This window comes from Dermacentor variabilis, chromosome 10, assembly GCF_050947875.1.
Source record: "Dermacentor variabilis isolate Ectoservices chromosome 10, ASM5094787v1, whole genome shotgun sequence".
Taxonomy (NCBI): domain Eukaryota; kingdom Metazoa; phylum Arthropoda; class Arachnida; order Ixodida; family Ixodidae; genus Dermacentor; species Dermacentor variabilis.
The window spans coordinates 4,448,802-4,473,761 of NC_134577.1; the positions used below are offsets into that span (position 1 = coordinate 4,448,802).

Here is a 24,960-nt window from a genome sequence, read left to right on the forward strand (position 1 = left end):
GAACGCCTGTTAGAGGTGGCAAGATAACCAAATGGCGGCAGTGGTGACTTCGATAAATGCTGTTTTCGACCTGCAGTCATGGCAAGAAGTGCGGAAAATCAGAAAGCGAAGGGTTCTTGCGTCCGAAATATCAGACTTTCCTATACATTGACTCTACGTGGTTCGGTAGCAGTGCCGTGAAGGGTTGATTGATGTGGCGGCACTGTGAAGGATAATGTGATGTTTGTGGCGGACGGACATGTTTTTCTAGGGCTCCATGGCGGCGATGAAAACATAAGTTTTTTTGTGCATGCTTTCAGCTTGCTTCTGCTTTTCATTTTTATTTTTTTAGCCTTTAAATAATTGGCTAGCTTTCTTTTTCTCCTTTTTTTTCATGTATATTTGGTTTTGCAGAATAGTTGCAACGTGCTTCAGCATGTGCAACCGTGTGGGACGTTAAATCTTTATAGCCTTTAAGTAGTACTTTGGAAGTGGCAAGACTAACAGCTATTAGTGATTTTACTGTGTGTGCATTGGTATTGGGAATATTGCTTTGGTAGGACAGTGAAAGAGTGGCCATGTGGTTATACAAGTGTGAACACGTGGTGATTTTTCAGTGTCAACAGATGCCGGTGAAATTCGCTGGGTACATTCCTCTGAGCCCTTTTGTCATGTCCTCAGAAAAGCAGCATTGAGTTGCACAGGTTCTTTTACAAATGAATTTAATTAATTGCCTTGAACACCCTACCTTGCCTCCTCCTCAGTTACAGACCACATTGTGTATGACGTCAGGAGTGTTCCATGCAAAGCGTGGCGAGACCATGCAGACGACAGCGATGAGAGCATCGAGGAGTCGACAATCATGAGCTAGTGCATGGTATGAGAAGTTGCTGTCGCGATACACTGTATTCACTGTAGAAGGGCAAGAGATGGGAGGCGAGTGTTGTTGTGTTGTGGCTGCACGAACTTCAGCCCTTGCCATCCCCACACACAGTTTGAACCGATGCCAATCGCGTCCAGCCGAGGTTAAGCCTATATGTCATAGTCGCATAGTTCACGCGTCTACTGCTGGTGAACCTGAATGACTGACCTGAAGCTAATTTAAGTCATCAGGATGAAGAAAACTTCTGTAGTTCAGTTTTGACCATACGGAATTGAAATAAACGATTCCTCATTTCATACAGTGCACACACAAAAAGTGAGAAGCGATAACATGGAGCAGTATCGACATCTGTACGTTGCTGTTTTCAACGAAAAGCTGCCTGATGCACTCACCGGCACTTCCCTAAATTAAATTCAACTGCGAACATGGGTGTATTTCTACGTATTGTCATGCAGACTCATTATTTAGCTTCCTAGGTGCACTGCTTGACTTGTATCCGAAATGTGCAGCAAGCATAGGCCCCTTCAATACAGGAGAGTAAACAACAGCCTCACTCAGCTGCCAACGGTGTCAATACTGGCATCAGCATTTCCGCGAGAAAACTGTGCGTTCTCTAAATGAACGATTACATGCGCAAAGTCCTGATCTGTGTCCACTTTGTGGAAGGTATTGCATGCATGAAGAGAATACAAAGAATGATAAGCAGGCAGCATAACAACGCTCCCATACTACGGTCTCCCACTCACTGTTTTCGAAGGTCTCTCGAATCTCATATCAGCGTGATTCAGAGTGATGCACCGGTGCTTATGTGCAAAAAATCTGCCTGTTTTGATATGTTCTGACATTAATTGATGTCACCGATGAGAGGCTAGCATTATATCTCAAACAAACGACGAGTAGTCGCTGTACCTGCCTATGTAAACAAATGTTCGGTGCTTTGGACTGTCAGCGGCATTCTTACGAGATACAAATGTGGAAAGTCGTGCGCAACATCTTACAGTGAGCATGCAAAGTGCTTTTTTGAGAAGGGGTAAAACACCTAAAATAGCAGGCAGCACATATAAAATCGGTGATTAGGGACACCCTTGGTCTTCATGTTGCAGTACGATATGTAGCGCATGGGCGCTGGCTCTCGTGGTGGCGGGTCGAATGCAGACGACGATTCATGGCTATTGAATTCATCAGAATCATAACCGTCAATATTTGACAGATCTGAAGAGCTGGTGCAGCTGACACTATCACCCGCACGACCGGCGTGGTCATGATTCAGCTGAGCCTCAGCTCTTTGCTGCCAGCGGGCAAGACTGGCATGCCTTGCGCGCTTTCCCCGTTGAAGACACTTGTGACGTCACATGAAGAGGTTGCCTCGGCATCTTGGTCAGGTTTCGGATTTGTTTTCAAGCTTTCTTGCTTATTTAAAGTTATGTTCAAATCTGCTAAACAATTCTACAACAGTCTAACCCGTTTACATCGAATTATTCTGTATATCGAACAATTCTGAACACAGTATAGTTACAATGAGTATATATAGCAAAAATTATGCTTACATTGAACAAAAATAGGAGCAACTCCCGATACATTGAACGACAAGCGCCGAAAAAGTGCCCCCAGAAGTTGGCTTTCCCTCATAGCAGCAGAAAAACCCGGCGGCGTGGCTCCATTCAACCGCTCTCCCTACCGTGACCGCGCTGCGTTGGGTGAGCCGTCGACACCCCCCCTGCAAAATATTATTCTGGCCTGCCTGCAGCGCTTGCTCAGACAGCCAATCAGAGGCTCTTGTGCCCTCGTCATGCAAGATGGCGTGTGAAATGTCTCGCTGCTTTTCTGGTTCATTGTTTTGCGCCTTGTGGGCCTTCTCCCGCAGTGTTACTGTGATGAAGCGGCAGAATTTTCGCCATGAAGCTTGAAAACATAAATCGGGTCGAACGCAGTGAGAAGTCGGAGCACCCCGCAGCATTCAAGATTATGAGAGCACTTCCAGCACGATCTTGAAGAATAAGGGGGAGATCAGGGCTAACGTGGCCAAACACGCGAGCCAGTGCCCGTGGCACCCGATGCATACGCATGGACGTGTACACGTGGTTCATCTGAAATTGCTTCAGATGTGCCGGCTTCCGTGTGCCTGGTGACTATAATTTCTGATGAGTGCGATGATGCCATTGCCAGTGTTGCCAAAGTTTGGAGTGAGCTGCCAGAATTTCCAGAAGCCACTGACGAGTCAACGGTCAACGAGTTTGTGAGCACAGGCGATGGTGTCGCTACCATGGGAGAGCCAGAAAATGAAGACTACACTGCAGACATTGTACCGAGCACAATTGAATGTGGGCACAATGAGGAAATGAATGATGGTTCTTTGCCCACATCTGCCAAGGTGTTTGGTGCACTTGCACTAGTCTGGTGCTTCTGCACGAACGTGGAAGGTTGCGGCCTCAGCTGCTCCGAATCTTCAGACAACGTGGAGAAGTGTGTGCACCGCAGGCAGCGGAATTGCACAAGCAGAAGAAAATACAAGACCATTTCATGCGAAACTAAGCTAGTTTCATCAATAAAGTGATTTTATATATGGTATGTGCTTTTATGACGTCCAATTCTTTAGCAGGCTTATATAGTATTATGCCTTATATCGAACTGATAGGCGTTCTTTATGCAAGTTCAATATAGCCGGGTTCGACTGTATCAGACGTGTGACAGGGGAGTCTTCTCGGGAACGTAAATAGTCCATTAGCTTGACATGGTCAAAAAATTGCCGGAGTTGCATTGTAAGTCGGTGCGGCATTTATTCCTTCTAAAACATTGGTGATAATTATTTTGCGGCATATTAAGAATTTAGACACCATGCATATTGGCTTTTGCTAGAGGGCACATGCTCTGAAAGCTTTGGTGTATTGCAACACATGGCAAGAATGATGGCAAAGCGTGCAGCGTGCGGGGTCCCTCAAGGTAGACGAGGGGAAGGATGAGAATGGAGAAGAAATAAAGTCAATCAAGTCAGTCAAGACACTGTGATGTTGATACTAGGCTAAAGAAAATAGATGATTTCAAGCACGAGCTTGTGAAACAGGTCGAAGAGCTCAACAATGAGCTAAATACGGAGCACGATGCACGGGAGGCGGTGGAAAAAAAGACTTCAAGCAGCCAAGGAAAAGCTGAACCAGGCTGCCATCACGAACGAGAATGGTTATGACAATGGAACATCGTCTCCTGACGTGACATGGCAGAGAGTAGCTGCACCTACCTAGAGGCCATCACAAAATAAAATGCAGGAACGCAGGGGTCAATGCCCCTTGTCAAGTCCAAATCACAGTGGCTGTTAATGGGGCTATGTGGACAATGAGCCGAGAGAAAGGTGTCGGGGTTGTCGAAGTAAACAGGGAAGTGAGGAGGTGTGGTGGTTTTGAAAGAAGAAGGTATCTACTTCAATTACAGGCTTGGACGAGAAGTGGGCTGGTGACTTGCTGGTCACGTGGTTGCTTTTTCAGGGGGCCCAGGAGCACTCAGGAGGCCAGTGTAGGTAGTAATGAAGAAGGCTAGAGGAACCTCAGAACAGCATCGCCATCAATAACAGAAAAAGGAGGAAAACAAGAAAGAGAGCTTGCCATGCAGTAAGCTACATAAACATGCAGGGCGCCACAAGAAAGGAAAAGTAGGTAGAGATTCAGGAGCAAAAACAGACAACAAATAGGGGTGGATGCGGTTACAAACGCACCTTAGAGACTCGAAAGAGCCGCCAGTGATTGAGAATTATGTTTGGAAAGGGTGCAACAGAAATAAATCGGAAAAAAAACGGAGGGGGAGTCAGAATGCTCATCCATCAGGGAAGCCAAATGGGTCAAAAGCATCTTTGGTTAACAGGTACAATGAGTGGAAGGAAAAGTCGGCTAGGCATAACATATTTGTGGACTGGAAATAATTGGACAGAGAAGAATCAAGAGTTAGCGAAATGCCTAAGTGCCGATATTAAGGGTTTTGGAATGATTCCTAAATTATCCTATGAGGTGACATGAATGCCCACATACAGGATCTAGATGGCTACATTGACAACAACAGGAAGTCAATGCTAGATCTTTGTGAGCAACATAACCTCGTAATTGTGAATACAGGACCTAAGTGTGAAGGGCAGACCACATGGGAAGTGGGAAACCGGCAATCAACCAATTACTGTCTGATGGCAGAAGGAATTCACGATAAGTTGAGCGAAATGGTCATTGACGAGGAAGAGTATAGCAGCATAGGGGGTGACCATAAACGCATCATATTTAAAATGGAATATGCAGTTGGGAAAGAGAGCAAGGAGCGCAAAATAGCCCGTCATAATTTGAACACTGAACAAATACCATATTTATTCGAATCTAGGCCAACAGTTTTTTTCAAATAATCACATTCCAAACTCTAGGGTCGGCTTAGATTCGAGGATTTTAATAAATGCGCCAGTTTTTCATTGAAACTGCTAAATATGCTGCATAGCTGGCGCCATCTAGAAAAGTCAGTATCACAGCCGCTACTAGCCGTGCCAGTAGCCAACCGTACACAAGCGAGGTTGCCATTTTGATCCGTGTCATGTTGGCCATATCGGTGTACGACGTGGTGCTATCGCGATGGCACCAAGCAGGAGATGTCACTACAGTGCCGCTTTCAAGTGAAAAGTTGTGATAGCCGCAGAGGCATCATCAAACCTTCAAGCCGGGCGGGACTTCAGCGTTGATGAGAAAAACGTCCATCGTTGGAGGGGACAACAACAGCTTTTTGCTTGCGCTGCAACGAGGATGGCATTTAGCAGACCAAAGAAAGGCCGTCACCACGAAGTGTAGACAGTTTTGGCCAACTTTGTTCGGATGCAGAGAGCAGCTGCCCTTCCAGTGATAAAAAAGAAGTGTTTCAAGTGAAAGCCAGGGAACTTTCAGGGAACTACTTCAAAGGAAAAACGAAATCAGGAAAGAAACAATTTATGATAACTCAAAGGGAAGCTCATTACTTTTTGAAGCAAAATCAGGGTGCCTTGGAACATGTGTTTATAGAGTGAGATATAAGAAGAAGAAGCATGTGCTGGCTGCGGTAAAAATAGGAAAACAATGGCACATGCTTTATTAGGACTTGAAGATATCTGCCCAGCCGTCGATTTAGGAGTCACTGGCCTTCTTGAAGCCCTTGGATTCAGCGAGAGCAGGGGGAAAGTAAGCGTGTCCATAATAGAGATTAGTAAGAGGTGATTGGAAGATTGGTGGAAAAAAAGTGGGGAAACGACAAACAATGGAGGCACACAAAAATAAATTTCACAATAGCGGGTCAGAAAATTTGGTTATAGGAATTCGTTGTGTGTTTTTCTTCCCCCTTTTTTTTTCTTTTTTAACATAAGTAGGACATTAGGCAATAAAATAAGAGCTTAGTGGCATACCCCACTGCCCCGTTCCAAAGGGGTGCTCCATAACATCAATTCATCCATCCTAATTATTGGGCATGTCCGAAAAATCGGGTGTACGGGAAATCGGTCATCGACTGTAGTTACATTACCTTACTGAAAACATTGCACTGCCATGAAAACGCGAAAATAACGCACTTTTGCACAGTTGGCACAAACGGCACTTGAGCAGGCAAGCTGAATTGTAGCAAAATAGCACAGCTGGACCACCATTGGGTTTGGTTAGATTTTTAATGGTTATAAGATAGTGAGACCGCAATGCTATGTAGGCTATCTCTGGACAGAGATTAAATAATTCAAGCATTTGATAATCCAACAATTTAATGCCGTAAGGCACACCAATTGTTGGGCATGGCTGATTATAATACTTTATCTGGACCTCCCCTCGTCCGCAGTTTAAACATGGAAAGCTGATTGTGTTTTCAGATACGGATATAGATGTCCCAAAAAACTGTGTGTGATCCAAGAAGCGAAAGCTGATATTTGTTAGCGTGGGAACTGCACAGCATCAGGCCTTCACCGCAACGCGAGCATGTATGGCGGATCTTGCGTGCCGTCCATTACAGCACGTCCCAAGGAGGCACAAAAGGCAATCCTCGCTGCCTAAGCAGGATATAGGTAGCAAAGAAAAGCATTACTTATGTGTCCACCCTATTAAGAAAGAAAATTTTGCTTCAGTTATCGTTGGGTGGACTATCCGAACGTGCAGGGAAAGTGCCTGTTTTCAAAAGTGGGGGAGTGGGTAAGCGCCTTTCCCCGGTAAATACGCCTATGGCCACAACATTCATATGGCAACTGATTACCAGTGAAGCTGTTTAGGCTGCATACAAATTCTCCGCCTTTCCATGGTCACGCTGTCGCTGGTTGTATTCGAGTTTCTGCTGTAGGTGGCTCTCCACTCGTTCCTCCGCTGTGCGCCACCACACTACGCCGACATAAGCGCTGTCGTGGTCACCGCATCATAACCACAGACCCGCAGGCCATGTGCACAGGTGCCGTTATCACACTACCTCCCCCTCTCCCCCTACCCCTCTCCATTGCTGCAGTGCTGTTGCCACACTCTTTCCCCTCTGCCATAGCCATCTCCATTTCTGTCCATGCGCCGTGTCCCCAATACGAACGTAAGCAGCCCAAGGTACCCCTCCTGGGAATGCATGCAGGGGATACATACAAAGGCTAGAAGTAAACAGTTTCGCTATAATATGCATGATGTATATGCACGCACAAACACATATTGGCAGCCTCTATCTATTGTAGTGGCTAGCAGACGAAGCAACGTCCAATCCGCACTAGACGTGGTTAAGCCAGTGTTCCCCAGGTAGCGACTGCTCAACCTCACTGCCAACAGCACTAAAAGTTCCAAAAGTGCAGAAAAATGCCCGTGTTGGAACTTGAGGTCTGACTGCCCATTCACTACAGCAATGTGCATCCACAATGCATCATCCTGTCAGAAACTTTTAACACAGCATAATCGGCCATGTGCACTCGTTTGGGCCACAGCACGTATGCAGCTGGTCCTATGCTGGTGCATACTACATACTATCAACCCCATGGATATTATTGATCATGCACAGTGCTATCAATCCCACGCACACAGCTTCATTATGCCTCCTTCACTCACATTATAATTGTGATATTATAATAGGCTCATTAAACGAAACTTCAAGAGAACAGATAAACATGTTCTATAACTACTCGCATACAAATCATTTGTCAGACCACAACTGGAATATGCCACCATCATCTGGAACCCTCATCAAACACATATCAATGCACTCAAGTCAGTTCAGAATCGTGCGACTAGATTCATTCATTCTTCATATTCATATAACATCAGCATTTCACCCTTAAAGGCACAATCTAGCTTGGCATCTCTTGCTTTTCGTCGTCGCATCGCCCCGCTCTCTCTTCATCACAAATTTTTTTACAGCTCACTAAGCCGCCCGCCTTTTGTCACGCCATCATCTTCACGCATGTCACAGCGCACCAATCATCAACTCCAAGTTTCTCGTCCTCAAACACGAACTGTCACTTTTCAATCATCATTTTTTCCTCAAGCTGCCAAGGACTGGAACGACCTACCCATTAATGCCGGTGCCATCACATGTCATTCACAATTTCTAGAAACTGTTAAAACTTGTATTTCAATGTAACACCTGCCTTTTCTTGCGTTCACATGTGAACCACCCCTTATGTAATACCCCGAATGGGGTCTTTAAGGTAATAAAATGAAATGAAAAGGAGTTTCTTCTGAGCCTGCTTCTGTAGTTTTGTTTACCGAGAGCTGCGAAAATTTAGGTTACGATTAATGAAAGTTCTTTTTTGTGTGATCCAAATACAAAACCAACCAAATCAGAGGCGGTTGTTTCTCGTTTAACCAGCAATTTCATTTAAGCAATTTCTGTGTACTGAGAATCTGCTGTACTTTTTCTTTCAGGGATGTCAAATGTGCACCCTCACGTTGCATTCATGGTCATGTTATATACAAGAAAATGTAGCTATGTTGCAAAAGGAACAATTGCTGCCATTAATATATTCTAGTTACCCTGCAAACATTTTCTAATGTGTAAATGTATTGAAAATGGTATGATAGCGTTTCTGACTTATATCCAGCAAATGAATGCTGCAGGAATGGGACAGATATGCCCAGAGAGCAAGGAGACAGAAAACTTGCTGTGAATGCCGACAGCAGGGAAGACCACTCACCTCAAGCTTGCGCATGGGCTTCTGTGCGATGTCATAATCTGTGGGAAAAAAGAGGAGAGCAATGTGCGACATTATGAGAAAATAGTCTTGCGTGCAGCAAGGTGACAATGTGCCAAAATTGAACAGTGCAGGCACAGTGTCCTCAGTGAGCATGTAGGGAGGCACAGGCCAGTTGCTCACTTTGCCATGCAAGATCGTCAGCTTCTCTGGCAGACATACTAATGCATGCAAAACAATTTTCATCACTCCTGGCATAACAACATGCCACTCTCTGGCAACGTCAAGACAGTCAAAGTGGACCTGCATGCAAGCACAGAACACAGCAGTGCCTCCAAGACTGAAGGCTGCCCAAGGTCGATAACTGTCCTTGGATGACAACTACCATATTTCTGCATGTATAACCAGCACCAAAAATTTTTTTAATTTGCCAGTAAGGCTAGGGTGCAGTTTATATGCAAAATTCATCTTAAAGTGTCACTTCATGGCAGCGCGGCACGCAATTTCAGCTTGCGGATTGCATATCATGCGATCATATGAACATCACCCATTCCTACAGAGCTCCCTTAGTCTGCGCGGAGTGTTTGCCAATGCCTCCTCTATTCTTTCAATGCTAGTGCAATCACTCGCTCCCCAATGGGAGCCGTTGGTGCGCTTTAGTTCAGTGAGTTGCCATGATGCGACTCTACCCAGACAGTACTATTGCTCGCGTCACGCTTGCGTCTGAGCACGCACCGCTGCCGTTTATGTGGAGAAGTGGCAGGCCCTGGTAGACATGGTAGTCCCTGCATCTTTCAATTTACCACGCATTGTATGGCACCACCCAGATGGTACTCTCCCCCGATCATAAAGCAGGCGCAAATGCTAGCCGACAGGGGCCAATAGGAAAGGACGACAGGAGAGGGTGGTGAATGATCGGATCAGCCGCATCTGGCTGTCATTGAATAAAATAGAGGAGGTGCTGGCTTTGCAATACAGCGGTGAGTGAAATCACCGTTGGAGTTCTCTTGGCTGCATTTGCTCCATTGCTGTTTCCCATGTCAGGGCTGCTGCATCCACACTGTTATCCTCTGTAGTGTGAATGCTAGCAGCGAAGTGATCCGACTTTTGTTGCATGTCATGTGAGTTATTCATCCGCAATCACACCCATCGTGTGAATCTAGCGTTATCAGCAACGCCGAAGGGGAGCCGGAGCTGCTGACCGAAGATATGATGTGGACAAGTTGCATATCCACGAACGGAGACTGTTTTTGTAAAGATTTGAGCGCTGTTGTATGCAGCTATCTCCACAAGTTATACGCAACCCCCCCCCCCTTTTCTTACCCCCTGGCTGTTGTAACTGGGGGTGCAGGTTATACAAGGAAAAATATGGTTACAACATGTCTGAGCATGAATTAAAGCTCATAGATTAACAGCATCTTCTTCTTTTTACCCCATTTATGGTCAGTCTTTGAAGCAACTCTGAAGACTGTGCTCATGGTAATTGCACATACAAACCATGCTAGCGCACATACGCAGGAACATGCATTCCTTACTACCATGCCTTACCTATGAGAGACTACACCAGAAACATCACACTGAAGCAGTCCTGCTTTGGTTAATCACTAGTAGGTAAAATGCACATGTATGTATCACACAGCTTTCTCTTTGCATGACAACATAACATGACAAAGCTTCTCAGTATCAATACCTTAATAAAAGATGCCCAATAACAAAATGTTTGCCAGTAGGAGTGCTTTGGAGACAAAAACATGGCAAGCTCAAATCAACAATATTGTATGCAGCGTCACTGCATGTGCAACCTGTTCAAATCAAAATTCAAAAGTACACAATAGCAATGTCACTGGTGTCTTAATCATGTCAAGAGCAACTGAGAAGTGAGAAAAGCCAGAAATATCAATGCTCCAGATGTGCCCGTTTCATGTTCTTGGTGCAATAAACCTCTAGCAAATGGCTGCACAGGCAGCACCGGAAAGCATCTGCTACTGCAGCTTCGCATCAAGCAACAGAGAGAAAGTAGGCAAACAGAGCCAAGCTGACCTAACTTGCCCAACACAGGAAGTCAATTTGGCCAACCAGTGGCAAGGGTGGTCAGGGCTTCTGTCCACGTTCACTTCAGGTGCCTACGAGGGTTTCGACAATTGGATGGATGACGGTACAGTCTAACCTCGTTCAAACAAAATTGCATACGACACAAACATAGATTCGTTATATCCAATGTTCCTTAAAGGCCCGTATTCATTACATGCCGATATCGATGAAACATTTTAGATTTACTTCACTACAGTTAAACCTCAATATAACGAACTTCAATATAATGAGATTCTCTAAATAACGAAGCATTTACCTTTTTATAACTCCCTGTCCATAGAACACCATGTAGTTTGAACCTCAATATACGAAAGTGTGTTTATACACAATTTTAATATAACGAAATTTCACTGCCACCACAGAGGAATACCGCTACAATAAATGGAAAGTTCTGCAGATGCAGATGGTCAAATGGTTGTATAACATGCAGCTGCTTGCAAACACACCTCTCAAACTGGCCGCTGAAGAGCAGCAGCATCATGTTCGGTATAAAGTTCTAGTGCGATAAGATCCTATCGTGCCCCGTGCAGTATGCTTTAGGTACGAGTGAAAGCGGGTGAGGGTGAGCTGAGAAGGATGTGGCTTGGTGAGCACCGTCTTCCTGCTCGAGCAAGGGGGAGGGACGCGAGCTCGCGGTTACACCATGATGCACGGGCAAGGGTGGAGGGGGCAGGGAGCAGGTTGGCGTGCACTGCCTTTTCTAGCACCACCGTGGGTGTGCATGGCTGTCAGTGTGGCTGAACGCATAGGCAGCCTGTGCCCCCTGTTTTAGAGGTAATCTGCTGCGTAAGCAAAGACAGGGCAAGCTGAGATTGCGTAACATTGTGCGTTGTCTTTCAGCGCATCTAGTGCTTCAAGTTGTGTAATCTCGAGTTTCGGAAACGCATTGAAGTGAGAAGCAGACAAAGCATTTGCTCCCCACTGCTGGTTCTTTTTATAATAGCGTAGTCCCACTGCAGGCGACACTATCAGCTTCTTGAAGGGGAAATGCAAGACAACAAAGACAAAAGGCAGGAAACACACAGGACAGTGCGGTGTTTCCTGCCTCTTGCGCTGTCCCTTCAAGATGTTCTACCAGTACCAAATCGCCCAAATGTCGATTCTTCTATAGGACACTGTCAGCGTTGGGAGCAGAGTGCACGCAAAAATGTGGCTGGCTTCAATACGTACTGCCAATGTGACGATATCGTCGACATGGCATGAAACTGTATCTTTCATCGCTGACTCTGAAAGTCAACAAAATCATTTCTTTCCCTCATTTAAATTTTCTTTTTACAATTGCCCAATAAGTTGCAAAATCTTGCGGCCCCTTCCATGTAAGAAAACTCCATCGGCAACTGTACTTAATTACATAAAAAATAGAATTTCAATATAACAATGTTTCAATATAATGAAGCAAATTGGCAATTTTACAGATTTTGTCATACCAAGGTTTAACTGTATATCCAATGACTCGTTATATCCATGTTTCTTATATGGAGGTTCGAGTGTATCACATTTCACCGAGTTGCACACGGAACTTGGAGTGCAGCAGAACTTCCAGTGCAGTAAAACCTCTTTAAACCGTACCTGCTTAAACAGTAGTTTCGTTTTAAAAGTAGTAAAGTCAAATCAAAGTCAATAAAAGTAGTAAAGTCAAAAGTCAAAGCGGCCATTGAACTTAACGCGTTTTGTATCCGCATAAACCGTACCAGCTTATTGCGTACGTATTGGTTAACACGTAATGTTTCCATTTTTCATTGTGCAAACACGGCGGTGCGTCGTCTTCATAGGGAGGCCCGGCATAGCAACAAGCCTCAGAGATCAGAACAATGGCCTCGAAGTGCCCTGTATGTATGTGCGCGAAGCAACATCAACATCATTTCGGCGCTGTGCCAGAGAGTGTTGTGGCGTTGTGTAAACAAGGACTCGCGTCATGCCGAAGCTCAGATAAAAAAGACGCCGGGTGCTCAGCATAGAAGAAAAATTAGACATCGTTCATGCTATCGAACATGACATAAAGAAGTTGGCGCTGGCATGTGACAGGGATCTGCTGTTGACTACAGTGTGTGGCACTTGGAATGTGAAGAAGTTGCACAGCAGCGCTGCTGCAACCACAAAGAGATGTCGTCTACGAGGTTCGACGTTTCGCCATCGTTACCTCTGTTGGCAGTGATGAGGACGATGAGGACGGAAAGCGACAGCATGGGCGATTCAGGCCCAACAGTGGCAGAAGCTGCACGTTACGTCAGCTTCATGAATGCAATCATCGCGACAAAAACAGCACCCCACAATGAAAAAGGCGCCCCACGACTTCTGCAGCGCTACCGCACGCGTGTACAGAGAATACGTAACGCCAACGAGGAATCTGCCATGCGAGTGTTTGCCGAGAAGAGGGAGCTGGCTGAAAAGCTGGCTCGCAGCTTCAGTAAGTTTGAGGCCGCTGTCGTCGCTGCTAGGCCGCCGTGGCATCAAATGAAAATAACACTTTTGTCGCGCAAAGTGAATAAATACTGCATGTTATTTTCCCCTTTCATCGTACTCTCTCCGAGTTCTGTCTTTGACAGGTATGTGGGTGATCTCATGTTATTTCGGTTAAGCAGTACTGCTGTTTGGTACATACTTTTTCCGAGCTACCGCCAACTATGGTTTAATGAGACTTCACTGTATTGGGACTGTGCTTAGAAAGCTAATTTTTCATGTGCTAAGCCTTTGAAATAATAAGCACTTATGATGACATACTTCACAGCACATTAGAAGTAGAAATATACACTACAAATTTGTGCCTGTGAGGTCCGCACAATATACATCCCTACAAGCTAGTGCTAAACCAGGACTTCTTTGAATATGAGATTGTCAGGAGTGACAAGCGTAAACGAAGAAAGAGGACGAGGAAGAAGGAGTGGAGCGGGCGCATGGAGCCGCCATCTTGGAGAAGAGGCACGCGCAGGGAAGGACGTGGTGGCCGGGCACAGCGTTCCAGAAGAAGACAGCCGGAGATCGCCTCTCTGGGTCCTGCCCCAGTTCCTAGGCGACGCATCGACGTCCCGCCCGAGTACCAGTCTCGGCGAGCAGATGACCGACGTCCCCGGAACTACCGCTGGCCCGGACCTACCTGCCAGGACACGTCAGCGTTTACGCTGCTGAACGTAGACGCGCGGAGGCTGGCTACAGCCAGTCACCGTCCCGTCTAGAGAACTAAGCTGGGCCGGCGCGCACCGGGAGCGCCAGCCGGCACGAGCCCCGCTCTGCCGGAGGGCGACAGCTCCTCAGCGACCGTGCCTTCGTCACGTCGGCCGGGGCATCAGTGACGTCGGACACCAGCAAAGACTGAAGACGACCAGATTACAACGACGGACCACAGACCGGGGGGACGCCGATACCCGCGTCGAACAGAACCGGTACTGTAAGCGCCCCTACTATAGCGTATAGATGATCGCCGCACGGACGTTAGTAAACACGGGTGTGCGTGCGTGAAGCTTAGCAAGGGAGGACGCATTCTGTGTGCAATAAGTGTCGAAAGTTACCGTGTGTTCCTGTAGTTAAAAGTCCAAATGAATGAATGTTGTGTGTGCTGCACCTTGGGTTCATGTGTTCCTTCCGCCCGCTCAAGCAAGCGTACCAGGCGTTAACTTATGCGTGACAGAGATCTATGGGCTGGAATTACAGCTACAAATAAAGTGACCATATTTGCCTGAACCACAAAGCATGATAAAGACAGAGGAGAAGAAACTGAAATCTGGGTCATGTGCAGCACAGGTCCTTTCTTTTAATTCCAGATTTCCCATGATTCCATCCCAAACTTATACGGCAAAATAGCACATATTATCGTGCAAGGGGAACACTTCTTTTATAAATTTGGAGTTGAATTTCGTCAGATACACAAGCAAAACGTAAATAAATTGGCATCTACTAGTTTGCAAACGGAGTGAAGTGCGGCATGACTGCCTCGCTAATCGGGCGATCGTGAGAGGCAGTGCGTGGGTGACGTGGGGGCGCAATTCACAGTAGCCGCCACAGACAGACCTCCACTTGTGCAGCGCTTTCTTTATATACGGTATCTGTGGACACGCTCGCTGCATGCCAGCAATGAACACATGATGGCGCATTTCTCTGGCGCCATCTTGCGTGGCACTACACTTTTCTTCTCATGCTTTTGTCATACCTTCCACCTCCACTTTCCTCCTTGCGCTCTCTTTGCTATTGCCATATTTCATCCACCGCTGTGCTCCCCATTTACGCTTTCATCCTTCACTGTGCTTGTTTGCTTGGTTACACAGAGGAATGACGCCGAGGGACACCGCCAAGAGACACTGCCGAGGGACGGCAACGCCAAATGCAGGAACGGGTGCCTAAAAGCTGCACTCTAAAAACGACATGCTCACTGCCGTGTGTGAAGATCTTGGGAAGCCTTTATTTTAGCATTTTTATTTACCCTGTCTCTCATTGCCTGCATGTAACCATGGAGCTGGAGCAGCTGGAATCTTCACCACAAGCATGTGTTACAAGACAAACTGTCCTAGGACCAGGCTGAGACGTCGTGCCACATGTAAGGTTGCATGATAAAAAAGCTGAGAGGTTTTCCATATAACAATAGTGCCAGCGTATGTTTCAGTGGGCCCAGCGGCATCAAAAGCTCACTGCACAAAACGTATGGTACCTGCAAAGTGCTGAGACCCTGTATGACAGGGCATATATACGTTAAACGAACATGTATGCACAGCGTCACAGGACACACCGTGAGATGCCAGGACACAAATTTCGTTGGTGCTTAGTCGATAATTGTGGAAACAACCAAAGATGACTGATATGCTGTTCAAAGGTGAAGCTGTCCTCGGATGTGGGCTCGGACGTCGCGCCACATGCAAAATCGTACAATGAAAAATGCCCAAGGTTATCAAGTGAAATGTGAATGGAATTGTTGTAGTTGAACACGTGCACATTCTTAGGCAGTGTGGGAGAGACAACATACTTATAAAGTACGGAAAGTCTCGCATGTGTGGTCTGCACAGGTGGCAGCGTGCGGCTGTCTATGAAAGACTGGGCAGCCAAAAAGCACAGCGGTACAAACTGTGGGAAAATCAATTTAGTGATGATGGCAACAGTTAAGTTGATGAGCTGCCCACCAAAAGACTATCAATTCCATTTACAACCAAAGAGGAGATTCATACACCTCTGTGTACTGCGTAGGTATGGCGCCTAGATATCGCATTGCGACTGCAGTTGACAAGGTATGTGTGTGAAAGAGGAGGTGCAGCCCAGATGTGAACATATTTCTCTCTGAAATATATAGGTCAAACATGGGGTGCGGCCTTTACATGGGTGTTTTCCTTACATGGAAATACTATACACTAGCTTGAGTTCCTAATTTAGATATATATTCTTGCTAGTATACCATTAGAAAAATTGGTTTCACAAGCTGCTCAAACAGCCTTTTTTTTAATGTAGCCCTTTTGAAGAAATAACAGGTCTTCTTAAAATATTGTTGTTTACTAGGTATATGTAGTGCAAATGGATTGCTTTAAGGCTTATTTTCAGTGTTCAGTAGCAATTGCTGTTGAGTAGAAAGACTGCTGCCAAATTTGCTGCCTGGCAACCTCGTACATCATATTTACTTCCGATATGACCCAAGGGCACTGAGCATGTGACCATGAACAATCCTCTGGTCACCAAGAGGCTCTGGAACAGTGGGCATTCTCTCGTTGAGATGGTGGCAGACATTTCATTGCCATCAGTGTTTGTGCCTATGATGGAGCACTGTAGGCCTGGCTGAAAAGCTGCAAGCTAGCTTCCTTGGATCATCAGCACGACACCTGCAATGGCCTAAGTCTGGTCTCTCAGCTGCAGCCTTTGCATAACCCAAACCTCTCGGCAGTTATTGAGCAGATGCACTGGATGAAGGCAGGCGTCAGGCCCATTTGAGTACAGTGAAATCGCCATTATGACACTGCGTCTTTCTGCCCCATAGTCTATACCAAATAAAGCAGAACAAGTTACCACTTAACCTTCAGCAAACAAAAACCCAAATGCCTCACACCAAGTGAGAAGCAACAGGGCAGCCAAGGCCATTTCTCAGCATCTACTACAACACATGGGACCACACACTGTCACGGAGGGATGAAACTGCAGAGCAGGAAAAGTGCTTACGAATTTGATGGATGCAGCATCTACCTCTATGTTCGTCAGGTCAGCATAGCCCACTGCAAAGAAAGTGAAGTAAAATACAGCTGTGGGAGCCACCACTTCACTGACTCTTTCAGCGGCAGGCCAAGCTTTTAATGACATGCATGATTAAAAAATATTTCAGCAGTGAAAGAACAAAGAATTACTCTTAAGAACTAGCTGCATCCAAATTTTTGCATATAAGGAAAGTTCCAGCACCGTGACAGTTGTCCAACAAGGAAAGGGACATGTACCTTAATTTTCAGAATTTGTAAAATAGGCAACTCTTGAAGCAAATATTTCTTTTCAGATTAGTTCTGTTTTGTAGATTTGTACTGTTAAGTTACACAAACATGCGCCGCTTTTAAATATAAACATGCTTGCTTCAATTTTATTGCTTGCCATTGATCTCAAGCTGTTAATCAAGACTCGTAAATTTCCAATAGATTTTGTCTAGAAGTACAAGGTTTGTATCAAAAGTTTGTATGGTATGTATCTCAAAAAGTCATTTAACAAACTTTTAGATAAATCAACGTGGTCACCTTCAATATTCTATCTATTAGACACAATGCGCTGGTTCAAGCTCTTCCATTGCTGGAAGCACCCTTGGAAAGCGTTTCAGCAGCGATGTTTTTAAAAATTTAGTTGTAGTAACATCATTATATTCCACCTTCACAGCAGCAATTTGCAGTTGGCGAACGAAAATCGTAGCGTGATAAATCCGGAGCACACAGACAGTGTTTGAGCACAGTGGTGGAAGTGCGTGCCAAAAACTCACACGCTACCAATTAAGAGTGTGCAGGGGCATTGTTGTGGTGCAGAATCCTGCATCTCTCTTTTGATGAATTTGGTCATGAAATGCACAAGATATTTCATATAATTCAAGATCTCCACATAGAAAGCTTCACTAACAGTTTAACTCTCAGCTATAAATTCATGGCAGTTGAAGAAAATGATCAACATCACTAATTTTGCTTTGCTCTTCTGCACTTATTTTTTAATCCTTTGCTCATCCTTCACTCCTTGCTCTGCAACTTCAGCTTGATGTCATATTCATAAATTCAAGATTGGTTGCCAGTGGCAGCTCTTTTCAAGGATCCATCACTTTTGTCTGAATTTAATTGGAATCTTGTGAATAGATTACTTTCCGAAACCAAATGCTTCTGATATAAAACAAGTGCTTAATAAAGGGAAAATCAGACATGCACCTGTTCGTAGCGATTACTACAAAGGAAACCCATACAGGTTCCTCGAAATAAAAGCCTCGCAGTTGAAGAAAAATTCGTCCTGGTCCGGGACTCGAAGCTGGGACCACCGCCGTTCCGGGGCAGCCACTCTACCATCTGAGCTAACCAGGCAGCTTGCAGATGGCAGGATGAAGTCGAATTTGTCAACAACTCAAAGCAAAGGAAAGTTAAGCAATAGTTCTGCGGAAACCCGAAGAACTATCCACCCGTTTGTAGCAATTGCTACGAACGGGTGAATGCCTGATTTTCCCTTTATTGATTACTTCTCTCCACCTTGCGGGTTGCCGCAGAACTATTATGTCAAACTCTTGCCTTTGCTTCGAGTTGTTCAGAAATTTGACTTCGCCCTGCCACATGCTAGCCGTCTGGTTAGCCGGCTTACGAGTGAGGCATATGTTCCGTGGGTGGAGACAACGGTTGCAGTAACCACAAGTTGACTGCACCAACTTGCTACAGCGTGACAATGCGCTTGGCACGATCTTCTTGTATCGCATTGACGTTTAAGCTGTTGAAAGCTGCACTCTTGCGGAAACTTGCACGGGAGAGACGCTCTTTCTCGGCTTACTCATGCACACGTGCTAGGCACAGCACTTCTTCCACCGAAAGTTTCATATATTGGGACAACTGGTCAGATTGCTTTTCTTCCCACAATCCCACAACGAACTTGTCACGAACAAAGCGGTCTTCCACTTTGGGGTTTTTATACTTACAACGCTTGACAAGATTACAAAGCACCATTAAAAATTCATAGACTGGCTTCCCTTGCTGTTGTATTTGGCAATGAAATTGGCAGTTTTCATACATTTTGTTGACTGGGAACGAAATGCGATGCTAGCTTAGCCTTGACATCCGTAAACGAAGTTTCCGGAGTTGAAACTCCCAGTGACGACAAGACGCTCCATGGTTGAGGCCTCATGCAATACAAAAGTGTGCACACCTGCACCTAGTCGGTGGTTGTACTGAGATCTGCAGCGAAGGCATAGTCTTTGTACATCACTATCCATACTGACCGCTCCCCCGGGCTTGTGAAGGTGAACAGTGGTGAGGGCTCAAGTGCAGGCATTCCGACAGGCAGGATGTTGACCTCGGTATCCCCAGTGACCTCACCCGCTGCCGCATTCATAACCGCCACATTAAGTAGCTCACACTTCTGACACCATGTTCAGGGGCACCGAATGATGACAAAAGTGACTCTACTCGTAACAACGAGAACCTTTATTGCTGTATGCCCATTAAATGTATACTTGTTGCGAAGTGCCACCCCCTTGCTATTAGCACCATCTTGTAGCTGTGAACTCAAGCACAAGGCAGTGACCACTACTGAGTCCTCTTGAGCGCATAGAGCAAGAAAGCAGTGCCACCACACACACACCCTCTCCCACTTCTTTACTGACACACTGCATTGCATATACTAGGATATTTGGGAATGACATAGCAATTTGTAGATTAATATGCTTTACTGATGTGGATGCTGGCACTAAACTGAATGTCAAAAAGATACCAGAGATAAATAAATTTCTTTCAAGCAAGCAGTGTACAGTAAGTACTGAGTGGCCAGAGCTTCAGAACACAGCAATGCAAACACAAGCTGAGGTTTGCCCTGCACAAGAAGCCCTATGATGTACTTGCCTTCTCCCTTATGGTTCCGCACAAGCCACTTGCCCGGGGGATTGTTCTCAAATCGAAGAACATACACAGGCTCGCCACAGTGCAGTGGTAGGTCAAGGTTTTTTGTGCCGCCACTGCTGCTAGCCCGTGCACGACCGACATCCAGAGGCCGCAGCTGCTCCCAGCCACTAGGAAGCTGCACAGCAGCCAACAGCCCGTACTTTTGACACTCTGTCAAATTGGCTGTTATTGCAATAAGTTGGTAAACAGATTGCAATAACAAACAATAATAACCAAACAGGAACAGTATGGAACAATGAGATGTACATGCTGTTCCTGACTGAAAAGTGCCGAGCACACAGCATTAAAGAAAGGAAATGCACACAAGACTGATGACAATCATTGCTGTGGGATTATATCATTGTTGTGGAACAACAGTGTTACAGTAATATAAAACATTATCTCAAGTGCAGCACTTACGCTTGTCTATGCAGGATACAAAACAAAAAGGGAGGTGTGTTTGCTTGCAGCATCGTTGTGCGCCATTATTCGTCGGCAGTGAGGAGGTTTGCAGCGTCACCGTCTCACTGGCATATTGCATAGTGGTACAACTGTTGATGTAGTACAGTCACATGCGCAGTGCCATTCTGACACTGCAGTGCGGGCAGAATAGTGAGCAATGGTGCACTTGGATAAGTATGAAACAGACTATTGAACATTTAGTGTTGCAATTACCCTTGCAAAAACGTGGTCAATTGCACCACCAGTTCTCGCATTGGGTAATGGTGTGTTTGAGCCACACTTCACGAGGTGCACACCAAAGACTTATTCCACACATGCCGGTAGCCAGCAGCTTTTAGGTTTCCTGAAATCAACGTTGAAGTCCCCAGGGAACACTGTCAGGGTAGTAATTAGGGAATAACGTCATTAAGCAACACAAGAACATCTTCGAAGCATAGTTTGGAATGCGAATGCATGCTGGATTGTAAACACTAAGAGAAGCAGTGGCGGTGTCTTTTCATGGCTGTTGTCATGACCAGGGATCACTGCCCCGGGTGCATACTCAACGAACTTGAGTGCAAGAAAGTGTAATTTGTTTTAGAGGGCAGCTCTGAGGCACCCATTCCTACAGCGGGTGGCAGTGGTGGCTGTGGCATAACCAAGTGAACGAGCACAGCGAAGAATGAAAGAATGAACATGGAGCGTGCGATTAAAGACGCGAGCTGCGAACACAGAGACCAATGAGAGCGGCCCCTTCAGTTACATGCACATGGGAAACTGGTGTCATGCAGACTCGCCTGTACGCTCGATGTGCATTTGTATCTGGTCTCAGCTGTACCACTCATTTCATACCATCATCTGCTCGCGTCAGCTCTCGCTCACGCTTGTTTGGTTTGGTCTCGTTTGCGCTTGTTTCGACTGTCATGGTTTCCTATTGTTTTGTAATCCGATTATATGCACGAGACGAATTGTGTAGTATTTTCTGGAAGCCAAGTGGCACCAGCGATTACTAATATCTTCGACAAGTCACGTATAAAAGCCGACGCGCTTGACCTGTAGATCAGATTTTCGATGATTGCCAACTCTGCGACATGTCTCCCTGAAATTCTTTGCCTCAAGATATCGCGAAATGAAACCACGCATAGAGCTGCGCTCAAATTTCGCATTAGGGAGTATTGCAATCGTCAGTGAATTTTATAAGTCACCTCGCCGCTACCGTATTTACTCGATTCTAACGCTCCCTCGAGTGTAACGCGCACCCATTTTTCGTGACCAAAAAGATTTAAAAAATGAAAACCTTGATTGTAACATGCACCCGTTTTCCATGACGAAAAAAAGAAAAAAGAAGAGTATAATACCATGCACCTCGAGCTTTCATATAGAAATACTATTTTCTCTCATTTGGAAAAAACAGATTTATTCCCAATACACTAAAGTTGTGATGATTAAAAACACGAATGGAAGCGGCGTACCTTGCCACCAAGATTTTCACTGCGCCAGTATGAGTCGCGTGAGGCAATAGATATCACTCGTCGTCGCTATCGGACAACTCCTTATTGCTATCAAGAGACCAAGGTGTTTCATCCTCGGTGCCGTCCATGGCATTAAAAATTCCGCACTTCTTGAAGGCCTTGTTGACTATGGCAGACGGGATTGTGCACCATGCATCTTTCACCCATGCAGCAAAGTCCTGCAGCGAGGCACGCTTCATTTTACTGGCGGGCATGAATTCGTGGCAGCCACTGACAAGCCATTCGGTGTAGAGCGCCCAAATTCTATCTTTCACTGGCTTGTTCAAACAAGCATCGAGCGGCTGGAGCTGCGTTGTCATGCCACCGGGTATCACAAGGACGGTGTTGCATGCAGCCAGCTTGTCCTTGATGCGCTGGTCAAGGTGGTACCTGAAGGCGTCGAGCACAAGCATCCCACGCAGACTCAAACTGCCATTGGGTCTCTTCCACCAAACGTTATCAATCCAGTCAGCGACCAAGTCCATGGTCATCCAACCTTTTTCATATGAGAGCACAATCACACCACCCAGAAACATCCCTCCTTTCAGTAGTGTCTTCCATATGAAGATAAGATATGGGGGTAGCTTGTGCCTATCCACAGTGCAACAAAGCATTGCAGTGACTAGTTTTTTCGTGGACAGAAGACAAAATGCGCACTTGCTTCGCCCCCTTCTCTTCAATGGTTGTGATGGCAGGCACGTCAAAGTAGAGCGGCGTCTTATCGGCATTTCCAATCTGTCCAAAGTGGTAGCCGTTTCTATGGCGCAACTTCAAAACGTATCGCTGAAAACTGTAACTTCTCTTCATATTCTTCGGGCAATTTTTGGCATATCCCTGTCTGCCTATGAAGAGAAAAGTGTTTTCTTTTCATAAAATTTGATAGCCAGAACCTTCTCACTTTGAAGTCACTCCACATTAGCCCTTTCTGTATGGCTAGCTGCATCGCCTGTACTTTGAGCAGATCGGTTGTCACAGGTCGCTGTGCCGCTCGCTGCTCTTGCATGTATTGCGCGAGCAGCTCTTCTATTTCAGCGAAGCGGCCCTGCTTCGGTCCACTGAAACCCTTCCTTGTTTCTTTGCTGGCAAAAATATTTTTCTTCTGTTTGCGCCAGTCCTGCAAGCAAGTTTCGGGAACTCCGAACGCTCGTGATGCGGCCTAATGTCCGCCCGTCTCTGCGCACATGATAACTTTCCTTTTAAAGGCAGCATGGTGGACTCGGCGTGTCTTTGCAGTCGGCGTTTCCATGCTGATTGAATAAGCCATGGAATAAACGCAGAAAATGGGACGACAGGCAGTAGACTAGGTTCTATGCCTCCTTTACTAGATGTCTGCTGTGTCGCTAGATTTCCCAGTGGAGTGGAGGTTCCTGTAGTACAGGGTGGTCGCGTAGAGATGGTGCTGGCTGCTGACCCTACTTCCTGTTGCGGAGGAAGTGACAATTACTAGGCTGGCGCGCGCTCAACCAATGGCTTGACGAGTGACTGCGGGTCCTGCCTCCGGGATTGCAACAGATGCTACTAAAATCTCGGAGGCAGGGGAATGCGATTCAAGTTTGGAGCAGTCGCCGCAACGAGTGCTTACAGCCAACCCTGGTGGAGAGGAGGAATGAGGAGAGGGGCCGGAACCAGCTTCTCAGCTCACACGGCAGGCATCTTCTAAAACATTTCTAAAGGAGGCATTGCTAGGTTACACCAGCGCCTGGTTACACGTACAACATGAAGGTATGCACATGGAGAAAGCTACAGCAGCTAGGCTAGAAGCATGTACGAGGTGGTCATGTTTCGAATGCAGATGGCGATATGGTAACACGGATTTATGGCCGTACTCAATTCTAATGTGCATGCAATTTTTGGACCAGTTTTATCGAAAAAAGGTGAACATTAGATTCGAGTAAATACGGTGCTTCTCTTCACGTTTACAAGACAGCATGCACTTGTGTCCCAAACTATACTTCGAAGAAATCTTGTGTTGTTTGAAGATTCTTCAGACCCTCCTCCTTCTCTGTAGTCAGTGCATGAAGCCAGTACATTTTATTTAGGAACTCGCAAAATTACCACAGAATGCGGTGAAGTGACGAATACCCGATGTTATGTCGTGGTGTATCAGTTTCAGTTTCACTTCTGCTCGTGTCAGCACCTTGTGTAACTCCCATGTCATCTCTCTTCCATATAGTACAGTAAAGGATCATATGGCTGGCCGAGAGTCATGCCACAAACCTTGGAAACGTCCAGTTCGTTCCTTTTGCCTAGTGTTCTGCGCTTTAGGGCTTCCCTTTGTTCAAGAAGCGTAACAGTCACCTGTCACCTCGCCATGCTGGCGCTCATGTCATCTTCCCGATATCACAAGCGACATTTGTATGAATGCACATCTTTCTTTCTTTTTTGAGATATATTGTACTAGGGAAGACAGTCAGGAACTATTGAGAGAAGATGACAAAGTCGGGCAGCCCAGAAAATGCGATATAGCAACTGACGCTCTTGGGCCAAGGCAGTTGTTGCGTAGCCTGGCTTGTAAATAAACCCCCTTACAGTTTGGTGGAAGGTGCCGGGTAGTCTCCCAGTCCCCCAACCTAGAACTACGAAAAATAAGCACACAGCAAGACACACACGAACAGTCGAGAGAGACGGGCGCTAAATTAGCACCTGTCCTGTGTCTTTCTCGGCTGTTCGTGTGTGTCTTCCTGTGCGCTTATTTTTCGTCGATCTGCAATGCACCATCTAGCCCGTCTGCAAGTGTTGTCAACCTGGAACTACGACGCTGTGGCTTACCTTCAGCCTCAGCAATGCCAGAGCAAACCAACACAAGGCTCCCAGACTCAAGCCACCATCTGTCCTGGCGTACTACCTCAGCGTCACCCACCAACATTCAGCGAGACCGAC

General features: G+C 46.0%; 1 protein-coding gene across 10 annotated transcripts in view; it reads right to left on the minus strand.

Moving 5' to 3' along the window:
• Window positions 1–24,960, minus strand: part of LOC142559751 (uncharacterized) — a 109,958-nt gene that overhangs the window by 16,647 nt on the left and 68,351 nt on the right. For 4 of the 10 annotated variants that reach the window (XM_075671362.1, XM_075671361.1, XM_075671354.1 and 1 more), the window contains 3 exons: window positions 20,090–20,264; window positions 17,199–17,251; window positions 8,985–9,022 (listed from right to left, as the gene is read on the minus strand). In XM_075671362.1, coding sequence (XP_075527477.1) covers window positions 8,985–9,022; window positions 17,199–17,251; window positions 20,090–20,264 — 266 coding nt within the window. Of the gene's footprint in view, window positions 1–8,984; window positions 9,023–11,021; window positions 11,105–17,198; window positions 17,252–20,089; window positions 20,265–24,960 lie in introns of all 10 variants that reach the window. The other 6 variants (XR_012823236.1, XR_012823237.1, XM_075671358.1 and 3 more) reach the window with 4 other exon arrangements.